Source organism: Lactuca saligna, chromosome 5, assembly GCF_052625555.1.
Source record: "Lactuca saligna cultivar CGN05327 chromosome 5, ASM5262555v1, whole genome shotgun sequence".
In the NCBI taxonomy this organism is placed as follows: domain Eukaryota; kingdom Viridiplantae; phylum Streptophyta; class Magnoliopsida; order Asterales; family Asteraceae; genus Lactuca; species Lactuca saligna.
The window spans coordinates 95,733,025-95,756,616 of record NC_136421.1 but is presented as its reverse complement, the minus strand read 5'-3'; the positions used below and the strand labels follow the sequence as shown (position 1 = coordinate 95,756,616).

General features: G+C 43.1%; 1 protein-coding gene across 1 annotated transcript; it reads right to left on the bottom strand.

Moving 5' to 3' along the window:
• Positions 1-8,101: 8,101 nt before the first annotated feature.
• On the bottom strand, positions 8,102-9,790 carry LOC145045528 (ABC transporter D family member 1-like). The gene is made up of 5 exons (XM_078993854.1): positions 9,695-9,790; positions 9,410-9,590; positions 9,101-9,259; positions 8,887-9,036; positions 8,102-8,157 (listed from the first exon to the last, which is right to left on the bottom strand). The coding sequence occupies exons 1-5, from the start codon at positions 9,788-9,790 to the stop codon at positions 8,102-8,104; spliced, it is 642 nt and encodes a 213-aa protein (XP_078849980.1).
• Positions 9,791-23,592: the final 13,802 nt, after the last annotated feature.

Below are 23,592 nucleotides of genomic sequence, written 5' to 3'. Positions count from 1 at the left end.
CACAAGCTAGTATCAAAATTATTCATGGTGTTCTCAGACGTTATCAAACATACTAATCGTTTTGAAACATAATACAGTATAAACAGTTTAATATAATGGAATTATCTGACAATATACTCTAAATTAAACAGAGATAAACTGAATCAGAGATAGTTTATCTATTAACTTTACATAAATCTATGCTCATAAAACAAGAACTAAAGATCCTAACTTATTCCCATAATAATTTGATTGATTTGATTGTTTCCTTTACTGTAATTGAAATCCATGCATTTATTATTCAAATAAACATCCCTTATGCTCCGCATAATACATAAGGGGTAAAGATATCTAAAAGTTAGCCATATATTTATAGATATGCATCAGTTTTAGGCTTTGAAAACATTTATAATTTTGCTTGTATTCCCCCCTGAAAACATTGAAAAACACAGAAAAGGCGTAGGCGTATGAACTCACCAGACGATGAGTGTGTCGACTATGATGCTAAACGTCGGATCGAGGCGTGAAAACGTGTGAGGTGCCTATGTAATTTTAAATGATACAAAAATGTATCTAATTAGACTTAAATTACCAATTAGATATGATTATACACTCTAAGACGCAAAAACACTTCAAATCAAGTGTTTGGAGTGACCCGGGTGGCATCTACGGACGTATAGGGCATAGATAATGAGTTTGCTCTTCAAGAGTAAACTCCTTAGGGAGTTTACTTCCCTAAGACCATGTCCACATGAGTTCACGGCCATGAAATCATGGATGATGGGTTTTAAGGTGCTTAAGGGTCAAATATCACTTGGGAAATGTTGCTCGGATTTAATCTAAGGCATAGGAATGGATTAAACCAATATATGGCCCATTCAATGGAGTTTACGACAGTAAACTAAGAGTTTATGGAAGTAAACTAAGAGTTTACGGCTGTAAACTCCCCCACACACTTTCGTTTGATGTTTTGGAGGTCCTAGGTCATTACAAGTGTTTCTAGATAATTCTACAAGCCATAGAATGAGTTTAAGGCACCATTTGACTAAGTTTTAGGAGTTTACGGCCTAAGAACCCATTCTTGGGGGGTTTACGGCCGTAAGCTCCTATGGGGGTAGATTTAGCATGTTTAAGGTCCTTAACTTGATTGTGGTTGCTTCTAGACTTTATTCCAAGGCTATTGGTGTGTTTAAATGGCAATTTAACACCTTAGAAGGAGTTTACTACCCATGAATGGGTGTTTACGGCCCAAGCATGTTCTTGGGTAGTAAACTCATGTTTACTCCCTAAATGACGAGTTGAAGGTGTTCTAAGTCCATTCCAATAAGTCCTTAAGCCATATCTAAGCTCCAAAGGTGGTTTGGAAGGGTTTTTGGGCTCCAAAACTCATTTTATGTGAGTTCACGGCCTAGGACTGTTCTAGGGCCGTAAAGTCATCATGATGGTCCTATTTCATATGTTAACCACGAATTTGAAGGCTAAATATGTTATACTAGGAGCTAGGATAGTTACCTTGATGAATTGGAGCCTTAATTTGATGATTTAGGACTTAGAGTTTGGATTTGAGGAGAGAGGTTAGAGAGAGAGTGAAAAAGCTTCAAATGAGGCTTAATAAACTTTATATATGGTTCGAGTTTGGGAAACGGTGGAATTCTACCCGATAACGACGTTAAACGGGGCTTTTGGTGGCACCCGATTAAGTTGTCGTAACCCGACGGGACCAATTCTACAAATTTTCAAATTAATAATTTGGGCCGTTTACATGAGTTTCTAGGGAGTTTGGAAACTCATGAGATTATAATAAACATATAAATTTAAATAACTTAGCCCAAAAAAATGAAATCGGAACGGATTGCTAAAGACGGGTTTTACGCGTGAAACGGGTTACAACGATGGAACAACTTCGGGTTGTCACATCATCATGGTGTCCCGTACTTCCCAAACCACGACAATGTTGGATGGCTTGAAGAAGAGCCTGAGGATGAACATCAAATCCCTTTGGATGACCACCAAGAAGAAGGCTTCTCGGATGGGTCCGACTCCGAACCCGAAGTCTACAGCCTACCTCTTGGGGCTCCGGTCCCAAATCCCCCACCAGGCCTTCCAAGGCCCGATGCCTGCATGGGTGGAATGCATAGAAACATGGTGTAACACCCCATTCTTAAAATATCTATTGATGGGTTCCCGAGATCAAGAGTAAGGGCGTTTCGGTCTTTCATGAGCGATGGGTTATTATTCGGTAAGGTTTCAGATCGGGGTGTGCTGCTAGAAGCGAAGATGGTCAGGATTGGTTGTGTGGTCTTGTAGCTAGGAGTTGTAACTGGTTAGCATCCAAGGGACGGATCGATAGGATTGGTTGTGTGGTCTTGTTGTTGAGTATAGCATTCGCGATGTGACAAGTGTTCAGCTGGGAGTCGGACTCCTTTTGGGATTCGAGATGCACAATGTTAGGAGAGCAGTTTTGTGAAGGTTACTCACTCAGAGGAAAGTAGTTTATGGATAAGGAAGGTTTGGGATAGAGATGATTGTTCTAGGCCGGATGAGTCACCGGTATTTGGAGGTCAGTGTTCTAAGTGGGGGAGAGTTGGAAAATTTTTCAGGATGATCGACAAGTATTTGAGTTTGATTAGTTGTTTGGAAGTCGGCAGTGTTTCAGACAGCCAAGAGTGTGGGCTGGTAAGAGTAAGTGGCAGACTAGTGGGGGCAGGAAGCAGACCATGGATTCAGGGTAGATAGTGTTTGATGTTAGGCCTGGGTTAGGCCATGGAAAGGATTCCGGGATCGGAATGGAGTTATAGTTTGGAACCCCTTGAGGGATATAACAGTATGTTCGGGAGAGAGTCCCAGGAAGGATAGTTCGGGATGAGATACGATAGTCTGAGCTGTCCGGGGAGACTGAAGGCCTATGGGCGTACCAGTCAGGACGAAGGCTCGGAGAATGGTCCAGACAGGCTGAAGGCCCTAAGGGGGCGGTCCAGACATGCTGAAGGTTCTGAGAGTGGTCCAGATTGACTGAAGGTCTGGTAAGGTGGCTCAGTAATGCTGAAGACTCGATAGGTGTTGATAGATCTATATGAGGAGATGAATTGAGTATGCTGTGATTCAATGGCAACTAGTAGGTCTGGCCCCGGGTATTGATCATGTTAGTGGGAGGCAGTACATGGACTCGAGAGTCCTTGCGGGCAGAATCAGAATAGGTGAAGTTCGAGAATAGCAGTTGCTCTACATGGATAGTGTAGAGTGGAGTTTAGCTCAGTGGCACGCGCAGGTGCATAAGAGTTGTTGAGTGCATTTCCTGGAAGGGAAAAGGTATGTAGCTCCTGAAGGAGTGTGGGTCGTCTGTTAGGGGAGGAAGTGGAGTAAGTTGATGACCGTCGTGCCTCAGTCACTAGTAGGAGGTATTGGATTGTACCAGATATACGAAAGCACCTGCGGGTTGGCTGCTCGTTGAGGCAGTGGCAATTTTGAGTGATGTGCAATCATATTTCTAGCCCCTTGGAAAAGGGAGGAGGTTAGCGCCTGCAGATTGGAGATTTGGAGTGAAGGAAGGTGAGACAGCAGGTTATCAAACTCAGGAGTAATTTGGACAGATGCTGAGGGCGGTATACATGATTTCGATCGGAGGCAAAGGACTTGGAGACCATGGTAGGGAATACGCAGTACTAAGGTTGCAAGAACCTGAGTTGATGGGTAAATCGGAGTCTGCAGTGCAGGGGTTGTTCTATTGTGTATGTTGCAGTAGGCTTCGAGGATGAAGCCTAATTTAAGTGGGGGAGAATTGTAACACCCCGTTCTTAAAATATATATTGACGGGTTCCCGAGATCAAGAGTAAGGGCGTTTCGGTCTTTCATGAGCGATGGGTTATTATTCGGGAAAGTTTTGGATCGAGGTGTGCGGCTAGAAGCGAAGATCTTCTCGCCGCCTTTCCGTGGATATAACGTTCAACAGAATTGGATCTAGAATGAAGGAGTTATGATGCTTTAAAGATATTGACATTTATGGCCCATAATGGAAAAAGTGAAGAAAATCCATGCATGAGAATTGGACACGCCGGGTACACCCAGCATAGGCTGGGTCACGCCCAGCGTAATCGGATAATGAACGCGGGTCTATGGCGGGTGTACGCCCAGCGTACATCTAGAGTCTTTAAAACCTAATTTGAGGGTGAGCCACTATATATAGAACATTATGGCTTCGACCCTAGCTCCCATATTAGCCTCCCTAGCCTCAGAAGAAACCCTAGAACGTTCCAACCTTCATTTCTAGAGATCTTGGCCTTGGTAAGCTTATCTTGGTGGTTTAAGCTTGAAAGAGGAAAAGAGGGAGTTGTCAAAGAAGAAGTTGAGTGGCTGGAGCTTGTAGATCTAGAAAGGCATCATCTTCTAGAGCCCTTTTGAGGTAAAAAGTCTCTAGCTTGACAATCACATTGTGTAGATCTATGTGTTGTGAAGTTTTGACACCATTCTTGTCCCAAAAACCTCATCTTGATGCATGATTCGAGTTGGTCGAGATTAGCTGGCCTTTCAGACCTTATGAGAGGTCTTGAGTGAGAAAAATAAGGTCCCAAGGGCTTTGGCTGTCTCATATGTGATATAAGTAGGTCTTAATGGATTAAGACCTTGAATTAAGAGCTTTATGGACGTCCCAGGTAATAAAGGTACCAAGGTCAGACCTTTATCAGATTGTAATTCGAGTATTTTTGTTGTGTTATTGCTTTGCTATGTTTGCATTCTGGTAGTTAGGATGGTATATGTTAGTGACAGGTTAAGTCGGTATCCTGATTAGAGTACGCTATGTATGTCATCTACTAGACCAGTTGACTGATGATTAATTGTTATGTGGTTATATTTTTATGTGCACATGGTTGGTTGACTGGGGTTAGGTTGAGGCGGGTCCTGCTTTGTGCTGTACTCCATCCTGGTCCGAAGAGTTTCCCACAATAAAATCTAAGGTAGGACAGCCCTCCAGCGCATCGCAGAGGTTGATGCATATGGAGGACTGCACTCCATTCGCACCACTCGTCTGGAGCATGCTAAGGAGAGGTCTGCAATGGACCATGAGGCCTTACTTCAAGCATTAGCTGAGACTCGGGCTGAAGTCATAGAGCTCCGGGTTCGCCAGAGAGTCTACAAACGACACCTCCTTGACGTGGAACGTCAATTGGCAGACCTTAGGGTTTGCCCGAGAAACGTCCGCTGCCGCCATTAAAAAGATGTCTAACACATCTTTTCTTTTGAATAAGGAATAGCCTTTAGCATCTACGCTTGAATGAAACACTTGTATGTAGAATATTCCTATCTTTCAGTATGTTATGTAGTCTTCTAAATTGTCAATCATTTTCCCTCATATGGTTTGATGTAAGGTCTACTGATAGGGCATTTTTCCCGAACTTATTTACATCAGTAATACCAGTAGTATTGACAGTCATCTAAACTATTGGAAAAAGTTTAGACTCTTATGTTTTCCCTACTCTGCATTATGAATCTATCTGACAATTTGTCTATGATAATATAATCCATGAAACACTCTCATCATGCTCACAATTGTTTCTCACCATTGTCATCATCTTTATGAATTTTCAGTAAAAGATGCCTCGTCGCAAGCGTCCAACCAGAGACCTGCCTACGAATCAAACTCCACCTCCACCACCTCTTCCTCCACAGTTCGATCCAGTGATGTTTCAGATAGGCCGCAACTGTGACTGCGGCTATGACCCAAATAAATTCTGGTGATGCAAGTGGAGCATGAATGGGCACCAACTCTAGACATGGTGAAATCCACTCTCGTACACAGGGGTGTACCTATAAGGATTTCATGAGCTGCAAACCCACATTCTTCAATGGAACCGGAGGGATCATTGCACTGTCCCAATGGATCGAAAGAACTGAAGCCATCTTTGAGATGTTCTCGTGCCCCGATGTAACAACCCGAAATTTCCATATCATTTATTGTAACTCTTTCGTAGTACAATTCGCACAACCGATCTTCGTTCCGATTTCGATTTCCGATCTTCCGTATAATTAAGTCATTATCTGGTACACATTTAAAATGACTTAATGGGTGTCTTAATACATTTAAAAATCATTTTAACACTCAACTTTAGTGATCGGAATATTTCTAGATATTACCGTATCGGGTTACGGTAACTTAATCGGGTACGACCAAAACCCCGTCTAACGCCGGTATCGGGTAGAATTCCACCGTGTCCAAAACTTAAACACTATATAAACGTGTTTAAGACTTCATTTGAAGCCTTTTGGCAAGTTTCTCACTACACTCTTACAACCTCTCTCCTCAAGCTAGAATTAAGGTCCAAATCTCAAGTTTAAGGCTTCAAATCTTTAAGGTAACCTCCCTAGCATGTTATTCAGCATCTTTAACCTTCAAATTGATGAAATAATTGAGTTTTAGGTCCAAGAACATGAGTTTACGGCCAAGGAACAAGCTTGGGCCGTAAACTCCATTAAAAGGGGTTTTAAGCCCTTAAACTCCTTCCTAAACTCAATTGGACTTTAGTTATGGCTATGGGACTTCAAGATTTGGACTCTAAACATTTAAAACATAGATTTTGAGCCATTTGAAGGAGTTTACGGCCAAGGAACATTCTTGGGCTGTAAACTCATATAATTAGGGTTTTCATGCCCTTAAACCCTTCCAAATCACTTCTATGGCTTAGATATGAATTATAGGACCTTGGTTTTAGCATTTGGACACTTGAAACATGAATTTTATGGGACTTATGTGAGTTTACGGCCAATGAGAGTGCTTAGGCCGTAAACTCCCCAAAATATGACATAAATCCAATTCTAAGGTGTTAGAAAGCCATCCAACACCACCAAAAGCCTTGGAATAAATCAAGGGACCAACCAAAAATACTTTAAGGGCCTAAAACACATCATTTGTGGGATTTATAAGAGTTTACGGCCAAGGTTTGTTCTTGGGCCATAAACTCCAAAACTTTTGGTGTTAGAATGCAAACTAAACACCCCTAAAGCCTTTAGATGAATTTTAAAAGCCCTTCTATGCAAGTGTTAGACCTTGAAACACTTTGTATGACCCTACATAAGATTTTAAAGCCACGAGGAGGGTCTCATGGGCCGTAAACTCCATAACACCCCTCAAATGTCCCATAAAACTCATGTAAGGTCTTAGAATAATTCTAGTAATCACATGTGATTTGTTTTAACAACATTAAACATCATTTTCACTAAGATTAAGGAGTTTACGGCCAGGAGCCTATATTAGGCCGTAAACTCCCATAAAATAATCATTTTTGATGATTTAAACTCATTCCAAGTGTTCCGAGGCAATTTAGATAATCCATTCTAGCAACCCCTATGTCCATTTGAGCCCATAAACCATCAAAACCACACCCATATGAGTTTACGGCCGTAAACTCATGTATGTGTGTGTTCCATAGTTGTAAACTCTTTTAAATGTTTACTTATGGAGAGTAAACTCAAGTCCCAAGTCCCTAGTGCCATTACAAGTCCGAAGATGTCACCCGGGTCACTCCAAACGCTCGTTTTGAGGTGTTTAACCTCATTGGAGTGTAATGTTCCATATGATTAGTGAATGTCACTATTAGAAAAACAGTCTTTTACGACGCTCATTGCGTGTCGTAAAAGGCTCAGACGACGCGCAAATGCGTATCAAGGAAGGCCCTGTCATAAAGAGAGACGATGCGCAATTACGACGCGCGTTTACGACACGCAATGCGTATCAGGGAAGGCCCTGTCATAAAGGAAGACGACACGCATTTGCGTGTCGTAACCTTACGACGCGCGTGTTACTGACACGTAATGCGTACCATTAAAACCTCTGTCAAGAAATGCCATGTCATAAATGAAGATGACACACAATTTTGCATATCGTAAATTTAAATGTTTAAAAAAAATATATTTATATATTTATTAATTTTTAAATTAAACTTGCATTTAATGTCTCATAATAGAAATAAGATACCATATACAAAAAATACAATCCATTGCATAAAATTTAATGTCATACAATTCTATTTCTTACAATATATAAATTTGCATTCATCTAATTTACTCTTTGTTTCATACTAACAATTGAAATGAAGAATGCAACACTTGCATTTGCAGCATCTTATCTCTTTCAGTTTGAGCTTTCTTTTCCTCTTCTAACTTTAGATCTATTCGCTTTCATCAATCCTGTAAAAACACAACACAAAATCACTTGTCAATTTAATTCTACTTTTAAAATTAATTCGTATTAGGACATTATACTTTTAAACCTACCAATCTAGCAATTTTTTCAAAGAATATAATATATAATTTTTTTATGGAAAGTACATTGCTATTTCTTGAATACAAGATGTTACAAACTGTGAAAGAGGAAAACCAATCATTATATAGCATAGACACCTGGTTTTACAAGAATGAAGTTAATAATGATTAGATTGATAAATTAAGGAGTTAAAAATGAAGAAATATGATGTAATAAGATGAGAAAAATTATTAGGTAACAGTTTAAGAAGATATAAAGGCACCATCATCATCCTTGTTGTGTTGGACATAGAATAGGATGCATACAAACCAGCTTGATGAACAACAAATCAAAATAAATAAATTAACTCATTTCTCATTTTCTAATATATCTTAATGTTAAATATAGCATTTACCTAGCACACCTTGATGAAGATCATAAACATCCTTTCTGATAAAGTAATATATGAGTAATTATATATTTGTTCTAAGAAATGAACACTATACTTTCTAATTTCAACTTAACATTGATATGGCATAGAAACTTACATTCTCTTGTACCAAATAATTTCTTATTTACTCGTAGTAGCAGTAACTATATCTTCATTTTATTTTTTTATTTTTTTTTAATCCTCACAAGTATTTATAATCATTATCTCTGACCATAACACTAACCGGTAAGAAGAAGGCTTTTCCCTGATACTATCTCGCAAGTCAACTTTCTGGCTAATAAATTCTGTGTTGGCGTGATAATATCAACCTCCGAAAAAGAGATAACATCCTCAGATTCCTCATTGGACTTTGATGAAGTACTGGCATTTTCATCTGCAATTTCCATCAGATTATTAGTAAATAAGGAACAGCCTAGAAGATTAGATAAAACACTAACCAGATTGTGTAGCATCAAGAAGTTCCTCAAGTTCAAAAATCCAATGAACACCACCAGACAGTTCGATGAACTTTCTATGCAGCTCCAAGATGTCACCAAAGGCCAAGAAGCTTTGAGATACAACTGATGCCAAAAACCGCAATGCTTGTGCAAGCTCACCTGCTAACAAAAAAATCCACTCACATGCAAACCAAAAAAATAAAAGCCTAAATTTCATTAGGTTCAGGTAATCGATTCACAACTACTAAACTATTTCCAATTGTGGTAAACAAATGTCATGATGAATCGGAATTGAGAATGGGAATTGACCTTGAGTGGAAGTCAATGAACGATCAACTTTGTGCTCCATAGCATATAACAAGCTCAATCCCCAAGTAACATTGTGGGGTAGTTGTTTGGTGACAAAGTCATCCAGTACTCCAAATAACCATTTCTTCCTCAGAAGTATTTTAGCATGAGCAAGAAGCTCATTAAATCTTGACTCAATCATCTGTCAGACAAACCATATTCAAGTAGTATTATTATTATTAATATTATATTCCAAAATTCTCCTTTGTGGAAGGAAATATAAAAAAGAAAGAGGAGAGGAGTTACCACTTTTTCTCGAGCACCAACTCCAAAGGAAGCAACATATTCAGCATGTGTACGCAGCCTCTCGTGCATGGAGTCAAATACCACCTGGATTAGCATTTCCAGCAATCTACAGGGCATTTGAGTTGGCAAGGTATGAATTTGTTGGTGTCACAGCAAGAATTAAACAGTTGGGAGCCTTAATGCATGACATTATCATTGTTCTGATGCCAGAGTTATGTCAAGAACATTAGGAGAGAAAATCTTTAAACGAATTTGCTTGTCAGAAACACCCTTGTTTCCCCCTGCTTCCCTGTCAGCCTCAGCCTATAGTATCCAGATTGTAAATTAAGAATTCAGTGATCTAATCTCACTTGACAAGAATATAAAGTGCTTGAACTTTCTATTTAGAGGCTCATGATCATACATAATTCAAGGACACAATTACTCTGTTAACATGTAAACAACAAAATTCTATCAGATGAAAGTTTCTGTAGGTAGTAAAATTGGTCTAGGGAACTAATTTTATGAATATGAACAATGATTTTACTCCGTATTAATCTTTCACAGGTAGTAGAGTTGAACAAGCTATGATATAATATCACTGAAGCAACAATCCCTTGTTCACCAAACTTGGCTACACTTCCATGACTCAAATGTTGAGACAACTGATTTATACATATCCAAGATCAAGTCATTGGCCTTATCTCCAATAGCATTAATAGCAAGCCGATGAAAAAAATTGCTCAACTAGTAAGTCATTTTACATATTTACAACCACATTTTTAAAGATAAATGAAAAAATAAAAAAAAAATACCTGGAGGCCATATTTGTCGGATTGAACAGTCATATTAGATAAAATTTCCATATCTGTAACTTGGAGGCCATATTTATACCTCCATTTGCATTCCTGCTAATAATTCCACAACTGGATCATGCATGTTAATTGTAACTCCAACTAATTTTAAAGCTAAAGAGTTAGCCAATCCCATGTGGCCATCCATTCTTGAAAGCCATACCTGTCAAGATTGAAAAGACTAATTGTGATTAAGTGGGGTTTAATTACAGTTTATATAATTTGTATTTAGTTTTTTCTTACAGGATGATGAGGTGTAATATAAGCATATCATAGTTGGAAGTACATTAAAATTTAAGTCTTGATGAGAAAAAAATAGAATTTTCAAAATACAATTAATGGCTTGTAAGATAAATATATTTAAAGTATAATGTTATAATGATGAAAGAAATGCACAAATAAATTAAAGTATGTTGCTATGATTTGCATTTAGCCCTAAACTGAAAAGAACAAAACACAAATGTTATATCTATATAATATGAAGAAGGTGAGGGATTTTAGAACCTGGAGTCCTCCAAAAAGCAAATGGACATCAGAATCAATAAATCCATGGATCAACAACTTGGTCTAGAAGGCAAGTGAAGATGGTTTTCACGTTGGTTGCAAGATTACCAGGCTGTACACAATCCATCCCATGTCCTTTCTTCAACAACACTTCAGATCAGGAGCAATATAGTCCGGTGTCCACACTGTTGAAAATGCCTTCTCTCACATAAACAAGCAATCTGTGGTCATCTTCACATCAATATCCAATCAATTTCACCAAATTGGGATGTCTGAGTTGACCAAGGAAATTAACTTCAGTCTACAACAAAAAATGCCATTACAGATATAGATTAGAATGGTATAAGGAAGATAAAACAAAACAAAGAACTAGTTGTTAGAAGGACAGAGAACTAGAGGAGCTTACAAGCCATTCTCTATGGCCTTGAAGACCCTCCTTGTTGAGAACCTTAACAGCAACAGGCAGAGATTTGAGACCAACCCAAACATTCTTATCAATATAGCCCTTGTAAACAGCCTTTGTTACAGAATTACCTGTCATGAGGGCAATATCTTGAAGTAAAGCTTTCTTTCGTTCCCCAACACCAGGACATTTCACAATAGCAACCCTAAGTAAACCTTGATTTTTGTTAACAATTAGGGTTTCAAGAACTGAGATTGAGATATCTTCAGCAAAAATGAGCAAAGGGACACTTAATTGAGTACACTTTTCTAGCAATGGGACAATTTCTTTCACAGATGATATCTTTTGATCTGTTATCGGGACTTTAGCATTTTCAAATTCCACAGACAAATTGTTCTGATTTGTGACAAAATGAGGAGACATGTATCCTTTGTCGATCTGTAGGGAAAGTATTCCTGAATAGACATTAAAATATGAAAATGAAAAAGATAAAAAGAATGTATGAATAAAATATCACAAGATGTATTTCACTTGATACCTTCATTCCTTCTTCAACAATCACAGAAGTTTCACTTGATGAAGATGATTCAATAGAAATTATTCCATCATGACCGATTTTATCAATGGCTTCATCAATTAAGTTTCCAATAAATTCATCATTTCCAGCAGAGATGGAAGCTATGGTTGTGAACATGAAGAAAAGAATCTTTAGAGTTTAGAGAATCTGATGAAAGAAAACACTAAAAAGAAAAGAAATTTACCTTTTATATCATCTCTTTTGCTGATTGGAATCATTTTCTTTTTCAAAACTTTGATCAATTCTTTGAGACAAACAATTTTGACCAATAAGAACATTGACCACAAATCAAATATATCTTAACAGTAAACAGGGGAAGAAAAGAAGCATACTAGCAAAGAATAAGACCAGGACCGAGTCGAGAAGTACTAACCCTCATAGATGTCGAGGAGTGTTGGAGGGATTACGGAGAATCAGATAAGGTCGGCGGAGAAGGAACCTTAACAGATGAAGAGGGTGTCAGTGGGATTACGAAGAAGCAGCTCCATCGAGCTCACCCTAGCACTGACTTTGAATGGAGAATGCGAAATCTTGCTTGGAAGGCAACGGATTACTGACGTACCATAGTAGAATGAAGACGGAGTACTTCCACGGTGAAGAAGTCGGCTTTTCAGTTCATGCATCGTTATCGTTGAGTTGTGAGAGATATTACACTAAGAAATTGAAAGAGGATGCGATGGAATGATGAGTGGGAATAAACCCTAAAAATGGATCGAAAAATTTGCCCCTGAAATTTGGTTTACCGCGCTGCTCTCATTATCTCCGGATGAGCTGCCATTGAGAACCCCGGCACCAGAGGACTCTCCGACATCTTCTCTACCATTGCTCGTCTCGACGTTGACGATGGCGGAGGGTCGGCGATGGCGGAGGGTCGACGACCATGAAAGAGCACATAGCGGTGGCCGGAGTGCGAGGGGAGTAGTTGGCGGTCGATGTGGGGAGGGGAAAGATGTATCGTCGATTGTGGGGATAAAGAACGATGCGTCAAAAAATGCTTAGGGCAAAGAAGGAAAGAGGGAAGGGAAAGCGGGCTTTTCTAATTTTTGGGTTTTCTTTTCCCGCTTGCAACTAAACAACCCGTGTTTCATTAAAAAATATAAAACGACATGTCTAGATGACGCACATTTTATAATAAGCGCCCTCCGTGTTTTTTTTCTGACACTAATTTTAGGGTAGGCAAAAATGCGCGTCTGAAATCCTTAAAATTTTTAAAGAGCTGACATTATTTTTAGGTTACCCACTTTTGCGTGTTATAAATCAATGCGTATCATAAATTGCGCGTCGTAAAAGGCTGTTTTTCTAGTAGTGTGTATCTCTAATTGTATATATATGGACATTATATCATTTTACATAGGGTCATCGCGAGTAATCAAACCCCGAACCAACGTATAGCATTCAAAACCAACACGTTTCCGAGTCCGGTGAGTTCATACCCCTACCCTTTTTCACTATTTTCCATTGTTATCAGGGGGTAAACAAAAGCAAAGTACAAGGGAATTCTTGTACTCAAAACATGTTTTCAAATGTGTGTTTCATATTCTTATGCTTTTATAACTGATATTACAACTGATAACAAATTGAACATACAGATCACGTAACATATATTTGTGAAATAAGTCTTTAAAATAGTATGTTTTACATGTATTTCACAAATGGTTTTCCACATTTTATCAGTTAAAAGCACGACATTAAAACATTTGAACATAATACCTGTACACTGTTTTGTCCTCGGTAACACTACCCACACATATACGAGTGGAGGACTATCATATTATTACTAGTAAATTTGTTATTCCTGTATGATTGGAGACACGTCCTCGGAGAACACTCCACCCAGATTACGCGAGTGGAGGACTACACCCATAACTAGAATCTCTGGTACTTAGAGAGCGTGACTTGAGTGTATAGATCTATACGGGGCTGACTACCCCACACCTGGCTGCTAGCTACAGCCGAACCAAAATGGTTCAAGGGTGACGAAAGTCATAAGTATGTGGACGACTTATTGCCACATGTGGACTACTTATTGCCACAGGTTTCAGTCTATTGTATGGTTATGGAACTCGCAATTAGGATAACAGACATTTATTTACCGTAATAATGGATTACTTTATACATCGTTTACATCTTTGACATCTTTTACATCTTCTACTTACTCTAACCAACATTCAGGAAGGTACGGGACTTTCCTGGGGAAAACATAGAATCTAATCACGATTACATCTTTTACATCTTTAACATCGTTTCCATTAGATACATACATGCAGGAAAACATGGGGCTTTCCTGGGTAACATTTACATAACTAGAAAGAGTAACAAACTGGAGAACATTACATCTTTTACAATTTGTAACATACAATAAGGAAAGTATGGGACTTTCCTGGTAACACATGATAAGTAAACAGAACAGTTCAACCGGTCAGATAACCAACTATACATTTTCACATGAATAAACATATTTTCAGTGTACAAACTTACTATACTTTACATTTGTGAAACAATAACCAACGTTAAGAAAATACGGGATTTTCTTGGAGAACATAACATTTCAGATACAGAAAGGAAACCGATACATTTTAATAAAACAAAACCGCTTATGAACTCACCAGCTTTATGCTGATTTTTAAACCGCTTGTGTTCTCAGGTCAGCGTTAGAACAGGTACCCGAAGATCCTTTTGCTCGAAGACGGAGTACATGAAGATCCATTTCATTTTGTCTATATATATACTATGTATCACAACTGTACAAACTTTATTTTTGAACAACTGTAAAACTTTTATTATATAATGTTTTGGTTGTTTTACTTTACTTACTATGTGCATTGGATTTGATACTCAACATGGAGTCAACCCCGGAAATGATTCCGCCTTCGGTTTTCGGGGTGTGACAGATTGGTATCAGAGCCCTTGTTTATAGTGAATGAAGTATACCAAACCTTACATGGTATAAAACTATAAAAACTAAAGGGCCTAAGTGCTCTGAATTAAAAGTATCTTCAAACTACAAGTATTTTCAAAAGTATACAAGTATACCGAACCATCGTCATCCGTAACCACAAGTAGAACAGAACATAAATAAATAGGTGTTGTGTACTACGGTTAAACCTGGGCAGTTATGTAGTCGTGTCTAGGATCAATATAGCCTGGCCAACTATATTCATTCGAGACACGGCCAACATGTGCTTGGGAGTGACTGTGGTATGTGACATGCCTAAAACTTACCCTAATATCCCAACATCGAATCATTGTCGTAAACAATTCATGAAATACTATGGGAGTATTTCTCGATCCCGATCCTCTGTAGAAATCCTCATTCGAGTGATTTTCTGTGATTACTCTTAGCGATAAATTATCTGTTCGATAACTTTTTCCTGCTTTATCGCTTACTCGAATCATATAACTGTCATGTCTATCGATTCAATGTAGAGGAGTTACCATCCTCTTTTCCTTGATCTTATTAGATCTAGATGCCTCCCCGAAAGAGACACAACTCAAAGAACAACGACAATCCTTCTTCGCCGCCACCTCCTCCCCAGTTCGATCTAACATCGCTCCAGACAATGAGGACCGCTGCAATGGTGGCAGCTATGTCACAAATGAACCCTGGTGGTTCAGGTGGTGGTACTCAATCTCAAAATCCTGAGGGTAGCCAGGGACACCAAAGAGGGGGTTCCTACAAGGATTTCATGAACGCAAAACCAACATCCTTTAATGGCGCTGGAGGTGTCATTTACTTATCTCGATGGTTCGAGAAAATTGAGTCCATCTTTGAAATCTGTTGTAGCACCTGGTTTCCGGTATGTGAATTTTATTTGAGCATTGCCCTAATTTAGCCTTGGACTCGGCGAGTCATAGGGTCCGACTCGCCGAGTAGGGACGGGACTCAGGACACGTTTTAAGTAGGCGACTCGACGAGTCCATATCCTGGACTCGGCGAGTCACAGCTGTTGGATGAAACCCTAAGTTTCAGGGGTTTGCACCCTATTTAAACAGCTTATCCGCCCCAGGCCAGCCCCCATTCTCTCCCCAGAGCTCCCAACCTTCGTTTGTGCTTGTTCTTTGAAGATTTGAAGCTTTGTTGTGTGTTTTAAAGGCTTTGAAGGAGGAAAGGAAGTAGGTTCAGAAGAAAGGAAGCCATCCAGGCAATTATTGTGTTCTTCCAACATCTCCTTTGAGGTATAACTCGTTTTCCCCTTGATTCTATGCTTAAAACTTCATTTGGGTCCATCTTAGTTAATTCCTCAAGTGTGTAAGTACTTATTATGGCGTAATAAGGCGTTTGGCCTTTGGATCTGTGCAATACTAAGCTCCAGGAGCTCAGATCTGTGAGCTTTATGGCCCCATGTGGCTTGCTAGCTCTAGATCTATCCTTTTGAGACATTTTGAGCCTTATAATTCATTTTGGTGCATATCCACACGTAAAGTTGGAAACTTTACGTGTGATTCGTGCCCTAGAAGTCCAGATCTATGAATGGCATGGACTGGAATCGAGTAAATCGCTATATTTAAGGAGTGCATGGCGACGACTCGGCGAGTCGCATGGGTGACTCGGCGAGTCTGGTCGCGAGTCGTCGATTTGGTCCCTTATTCATATGTCGAGTTGAGCCTTGAGTCACAGGGGGTGACTCGGTGAGTTGGGAGCTGAACTCACCCATGTTAGGACTCGGCGAGTCAATGCTCTGACTCGGCGAGTCCAAGGCAATCTTCATAGCTCAAGAACAGACTCGGCGAGTTGTTCATACAACTCGGCGAGTCTTAGCAGAAAGTGTTCATCGGATGAAGATGAACTCGACGAGTTGTTCATACAACTCGGCGAGTAGGATGAAGGCGATGGAATGACAGTTAGGAGGCGGACTCGTCGAGTCATAGCCCGACTCGACGAGTAGAACCAGGACCCAAGGACATTGGTTGCTTAGGACTCGGCGAGTGGTGATCCACTCGGCGAGTCGGGTCAACTGAGAAGTTGACTCCAGCTTTGGCTTAGAGTTATCCAGGGGTAAAATAGTCATTTTACCCATAGGACGGTTAGCAGTGTTTGATTGGGTATGTTGTGGGAATTGTAGCCGGAGGACTCCCGGAGCAGCAGCAGTCAGTCAGTTCCCTATCAGTTCAGCAGCTACTTCGAGGTGAGTTACCTTCCAGTAGCGGTGGGTCTAAGGCCACAATGCCGACCCACCAGTAGGAGATGCATGATAGGTGATCGTCTTTGTGATATCATCTAAGTTGTTATTACCTGATATGTTATATGCTAGCATGATATGTGGTAAGTGATAATAGTAGAGTTTGGTTGTTAGGACCAAAGGGTAGTCAGACACCCCAGATACGTCTGACAGTATGTGATGATATGTTTGCATGCTGGCTTGTTATGTTATATGTGATCGTAGTGGTAGGGGGTGAAATAGTCCCCGAGGATCGGTTGTTAGGACCGATGGGTAGTCAGCACCCCAGAATGGCTTGACATGGGTAGGTCAGCACCCCAGAATGGCTTGACACGGGTAGGTCGGCACCCCAGAATGGCCGTACCGGGTAGTCAGGCACCCCAGAACAGCCTGGCAGTATATATGTTATGTGTTTGTATGGTATGCGGTAAGTTGGGGGAACTCACTAAGCTTTGTGCTTACGTTTACAGTTTTGTTTTCAGGTACCTCTGCTTCGAAGGGGAAGGAGCCGGCGCGGTAGCGGCACGTCATACACACTCTTCGATTTCCGCATTTATGAGTTTCACTGGGATTGTACTCTGATATTTTTATGATGTATGGTTGACTTTTGAACATGGTTTCGGTGGTTTGGATCAAACAATGTTTTTATTTAATAATGTTTTCTAAAGTAATATTTTAAAAATGAAATTTTCGGACGTAAAAATTGGGTCGTTACAAGTTGGTATCAGAGCCCTGGTTTGAGGGATTCGGACACACCTTCGGGAGTGTTTGGACTCAAATCGAGGGATTAAAGGTTTTTCCAAAAGAAATTGTTTTTTTTAAACCCGGAAAAGAGTCACGAGAAAGAGTAAAGTGTGTGACGCGCGCGACCGGCCGAGCTCAAGTAAGTATTCCCCAAAGTACCCATACAAGTTTATATTATGTTTATCAGCTTTATGAACATTGCATGCTAGTAGAGGCTAAGGATCTAGGAGTGATGCCTTATGTGCCTGCTTATGTGTTACAGCTTTAAGAATATTGCATGCTAGAATTGAGTAGACAGCAGTAGGATAGCCTGTTTAGGTTATGCCTGATAGGATGAGCTTAGCATCCTATGTTAAGTGTTATTTCTTGTTCTAAGAACAGTTTTGGCTTGAGTCTGTTTTTCCTTATCCGAATGCTGCTTGCTTCGTGCTCGGTGGGACTCTGAGTAATGGGAGTGAGCCACTAGGTAAACACGTCACACCACATGTAATCAGGGTTGAATAATCCCAAAGTATTGGAACTGGCCCTATTGCGCAGCTCTTGTTTGAGTCCAACCGTTGTAGGGACGGATCTGTTACTTGAAGGATTATCTGATTCTCATTACATGTGATGGTGTTTAGGTGGTGGCTAACTGGCATTATGAGGAGACCTACAGCAGCTGAGGACCGGTTGTGTTGAACTTGGGTTTTCCCCTAGGGCAAGCCCAGGATGAGAATAGCAGAGAGTAGCAGTAGTGAAGGGGAGATGGTGGAGTCGAGGAATTCCTCGGGGAAGGTACGGATAGATGTGGAAGGTAGTATGGGCCCGTACTACTGAAAGCAGAGGATCCGTACCCGAGCCAAGGAAGGCCAAGACAAGACCAAGGAACCTGTAAGTAGTTGAGATCCCTCAGAAAGTAGCAGTACCACTAATGATTATATTGATGTTTTGCAGAATGGTGGTACTTCGACCGAGACCGACAGAGGGCGGATCAGGAGAGGGGTCAGGTTCGGGATCTGGCACCGAGCCGATTGAGGAGAGGCTACGTGAGTTCATCACGTCAGAGATCACTAGGGGCATCCTTGAGTCGACCCCCATCATCTTTGGGTCGATCAAGGAAGGGATCATGGAGTTGATGGAGGATCGCCTACGGGCATTCAGGAGCGACTTGGCCTCCAGCCAGTCAGGGTCTCGCACACTGTCCTTCAAGGACTTCAGGAGCAGTGGTGCGCCGGATTTCCATGGGGTGAAGGACCCCATTGTCGCCAGGCGGTGGATTGCGGATATCGAGTCCGCCCAGTTGATCAGCTTCTGCCCTGAGGGGTCGAAGGTGAGGTACGCAGCAGGGTGTTTGCGGGACCGGGCACGAGATTGGTGGGAGTCAGTGGGTGACTCGATGGGAGCCTCGGCCATCGAGGCCATGACCTGGTCGGACTTTGTGGATAGGTTCAGGGCAGAGTTTGCGCCAGCGGTCGAGCTTCAGCAGCTGGCCAGGGAGTTCTTAGACATGAGACAGACGACAGAGACTGTGGCGGAGATCACCGCCAAGTTTCGGGAGAGGGCTTTGTTGGTGCCCCAGTATGCAGGTGACGAGGATATGAGGAGGACTCGTTACCACGATATGCTACGAGCGGACATTCGGGAGCATGTGAGCTTTTCGGCTTGCCCTACCCTGGACTCCATGATTGCCAGGGCTAGGGAGAGGGAGATAGATTTGGAGCACATCCGGAAACGGAGACTGGAGGATAGTCAGGCATCGGGGGCTTCGGGGAAGAAGCCCAAGGGATTGGATGGGAGGCCGAAAGGCCAGACGGGACCGAGCCGCTGCAGGAGGTGCGGCAGGCCGCACGAGGGGGCGTGCAGGATGGGATCGTCAGGCTGCTACAAGTGCGGCAAGTTTGGACATATCAGCAGGGATTGTCCTGCTCCTGCGACCGTGATTCAGACATCGGAGTTGCTGTGTTTCCACTGCAACCAGAGGGGCCACAAGAAGGCCAATTGCCCCATGTTGACAGCTTCAGCGCCAGTGAAGGCGCCAGCCCCAGCGACCCTGCGGATCACGGATGGCCGTCAGGGCAAGGTAGAGGCTCCAGTGGTGAGGAGTCGGGCATTTCAGTTGACTGCCGAGGAGGCGCGCGCCGCACCCGATGTGGTGATGGGTATGATTTCTTCCTTCTATCTTTTATTTTCCGTTGTTATGATATTGATATGTGCTCCGTGTGTATACATGTGTATTAGGATCGTTCCATGTGAATGGCATCCCGGTTCAGGTATTGTTCGACTCGGGTGCATCCCGATCATTCGTTTCTCTTGCACTTAGCAAGAGGTTTCATGAGACTTCAGGCGAGTTAGATTGTCCGTTAGAGGTGGAGATTGCGGATGATCGATCGGTGCGAGCATCGATGGTGTTTCGAGATTGTGTCCTGCGACTATTTGAGGAGTGTTACCTGGTAGACTTGGTTCCCATTCCTTTGCGTGGGAACAAGGTGATTATCGGTATGGATTGGTTGAGCCCTAATGGGGCAGTGATAGATTGCGCGCAGCAGCTGGTGCGAGTCAAGACCCCAAGCGGGGGAGAGCTAGTGATTCATGGAGAGCGGCCGCAGTGTGGACCCACTGTATGTTCAGCCGCGAGGGCTAGGCGCTACCTTCAGCAGGGATGCGCAGGTTATGTCGCATACGTGATGGACACCCGGGAGGCGGGTAAGGCGACCGTGAGCGAGGTCCCAGTGGTTCGAGATTTTGCTGATGTTTTTCCGGAGGAACTACCTGGGATACCTCCGGAGCGACAGGTGGAGTTCAGGATTGACCTCGTCCCCGGTGCGGCTCCGATAGCCAAAGCACCGTATCGGTTGGCTCCTCCCGAGATGCAGGAGTTGTCTACGCAGCTGCAGGAGCTGCTGGACAAGGGATTTATTCGGCCGAGCGGTTCGCCCTGGGGAGCCCCGATTCTGTTCGTGAAGAAAAAGGATGGGTCGCATCGGATGTGTATAGACTATCGGGAGCTGAACAAGGTAACGGTGAAGAACCGTTACCCGCTTCCGAGGATTGATGACCTCTTTGACCAGCTTCAGGGTGCATCTTGGTTCTCCAAGATTGATTTGCGTTCGGGTTATCATCAGATGAGGGTCAGGGAGGAGGATATGCAGAAGACCGCGTTTCGGACGCGCTATGGCCATTATGAGTTTGTGGTGATGCCGTTTGGGCTCACCAATGCTCCTGCCGCGTTCATGGACCTCATGAACCGTGTGTGCAGACCGATGCTGGACCGGTCTGTGATAGTCTTTATCGATGATATCTTGGTTTATTCCAAGACCCGGGAGGAACATGAGGAGCATTTGAGAGAGGTGTTAGAGACCCTGAGGAGGGAGAGCTTGTATGCCAAGTTCTCCAAGTGTGAGTTTTGGTTGCGGGAGGTGCAATTTCTGGGGCACCTCGTCAACCAGAACGGGATTCTGGTCGATCCGGCCAAGGTCGAGGCCGTGATGAGATGGGAGGTTCCGAAGTCCCCATCTGAGATTCGGAGCTTCCTAGGATTGGCAGGCTACTATCGGAGGTTTATCCAGGATTTCTCCAAGATAGCCGTGCCCCTGACGCGGCTGACGAAGAAAGCCGTGGTCTTTCGGTGGGGACCCGAGCAGCAGGCTGCATTTGAGACACTGAGGCAGAGATTGTGTGAGGCACCGATCTTAGCCCTGCCAGAGGGTGTAGAGGATTTCGTGGTTTATTGTGATGCGTCCATTTCTGGGTTGGGCGCGGTGCTGATGCAAAGGGGGCATGTCATTGCTTACGCTTCGAGGCAGCTTAAGCCTCACGAGGCGAACTACCCGACACACGATTTGGAGTTGGGGGCGGTGGTATTTGCCCTCAAGATTTGGCGACATTACCTCTATGGGGTCCGGTGTACCATCTACACGGACCATAAGAGTTTGAGGTACCTCATGGACCAGCCGAATCTGAATATGAGGCAGCGTCGGTGGTTGGATGTGGTGAAGGATTATGATTGCGAGATCCTTTACCACCCGGGAAAGGCCAATGTGGTGGCCGATGCGCTTAGCCGCAAGACGGCACCGATCAGGGATGCCTGTCTGAGGATGATTGTGGTGACTCCCCTGTTGGAGCAGATTCGGGAAGCTCAACAGGAGGCTATCAAGGAGGAGCATCGGAAGAGCGAGCGCGTGGTAGGTCAGGTTTCCTCCTTCGATTATGATAGCCGAGGGTTATTGACACTACACCATAGGGTGTGGGTGCCGTATCACGGGGGCGTGCGCCAGATTTTGATGGAAGAGGCGCACAAATCCCGATTCTCTATTCATCCCGGGGCGACGAAGATGTATAGGGATCTTCGTCTGGACTATTGGTGGCCCTGCATGAAGCGGGATGTGGCATGATACGTCGAGCGGTGCTTGACCTGCAGGAAGGTCAAGGCCGAACATCAGAGGCCGCATGGCAAGATGCAGCCGTTGGACATTCCACTGTGGAAGTGGGAAGATATCACGATGGATTTTATCACAAAGCTTCCCAGGACCGCACGTGGAGTGGATTCGATTTGGGTCATCGTGGATAGATTGACCAAGAGCGCTCACTTTATTCCGATTTCGGAGAGCATATCGGCCGAGAAATTGGCCGACATCTATATCAGGGAGATTGTGGCACGGCATGGGGTGCCAGTATCGGTGATCTCGGACAGGGATGTGCGTTTTACTTCCAGGTTCTGGAAGAGATTCCATGACGAGTTGGGCACTCGTCTGCATTTCAGCACCGCCTTTCACCCGCAGACTGATGGACAGAGTGAGCGGACCATCCAGACTTTGGAGGACATGTTGCGGGCGTGTGTTCTGGATTTCGGTGGTAGCTGGGATACCTATCTTCCTTTGGCTGAGTTCTCCTACAACAACAGCTATCACGCGAGTATCGACCGCCCTCCCTTCGAGATGTTGTACGGACGGAGGTGTAGGACCCCGATATGCTGGGGTGAGGTGGGCCAGAGAGTTATGGGGAGCACCGAAGTGGTGCTCAAGACGACTGAGAGGATACAGCAGGTCCGGAGCAGGCTTCAGACTGCTCAGAGTCGGCAGAAAAGTTATGCCGACAAGCGTCGATCCGATTTAGAGTTTCAGGTAGGGGATATGGTCCTCCTGAAGGTGTCGCCGTGGAAAGGCGTCATCCGATTCAGGAAGCGGGGCAAGTTGGGCCCGCGATTCATCGGACCGTTCAGGGTCTTAGCCCGGGTGGGCAGGGTAGCATATAGGCTGGATCGGCCAGCCGAGCTTAGCCAGATCCACAGCACTTTCCATGTTTCGCAGTTGCGAAAGTGCCTCGTGGACGATTCTGCAGTAGTTCCTTTGGAGGATATTCAGGTTGATGACAGCCTGAACTACATTGAGCGCCCAGTCGCAATCCTCGACAGGAAGTCGAAGGATTTGAGGAACAAGAGGGTGGAGCTAGTGAAGGTGCAATGGCAGCACCGCAAGGGATCAGAGTGGACTTGGGAGCCGGTAGACGAGATGATGGAGCACTACCCCGAGCGGTTTCAGGATCAGGCAGCAGACTTCGAGGACGAAGTCTAAAATAAGTGGGGGAGATTTGTAGCACCTGGTTTCCGGTATGTGAATTTTATTTGAGCATTGCCCTAATTTAGCCTTGGACTCGGCGAGTCATAGGGTCCGACTCGCCGAGTAGGGACGGGACTCAGGACA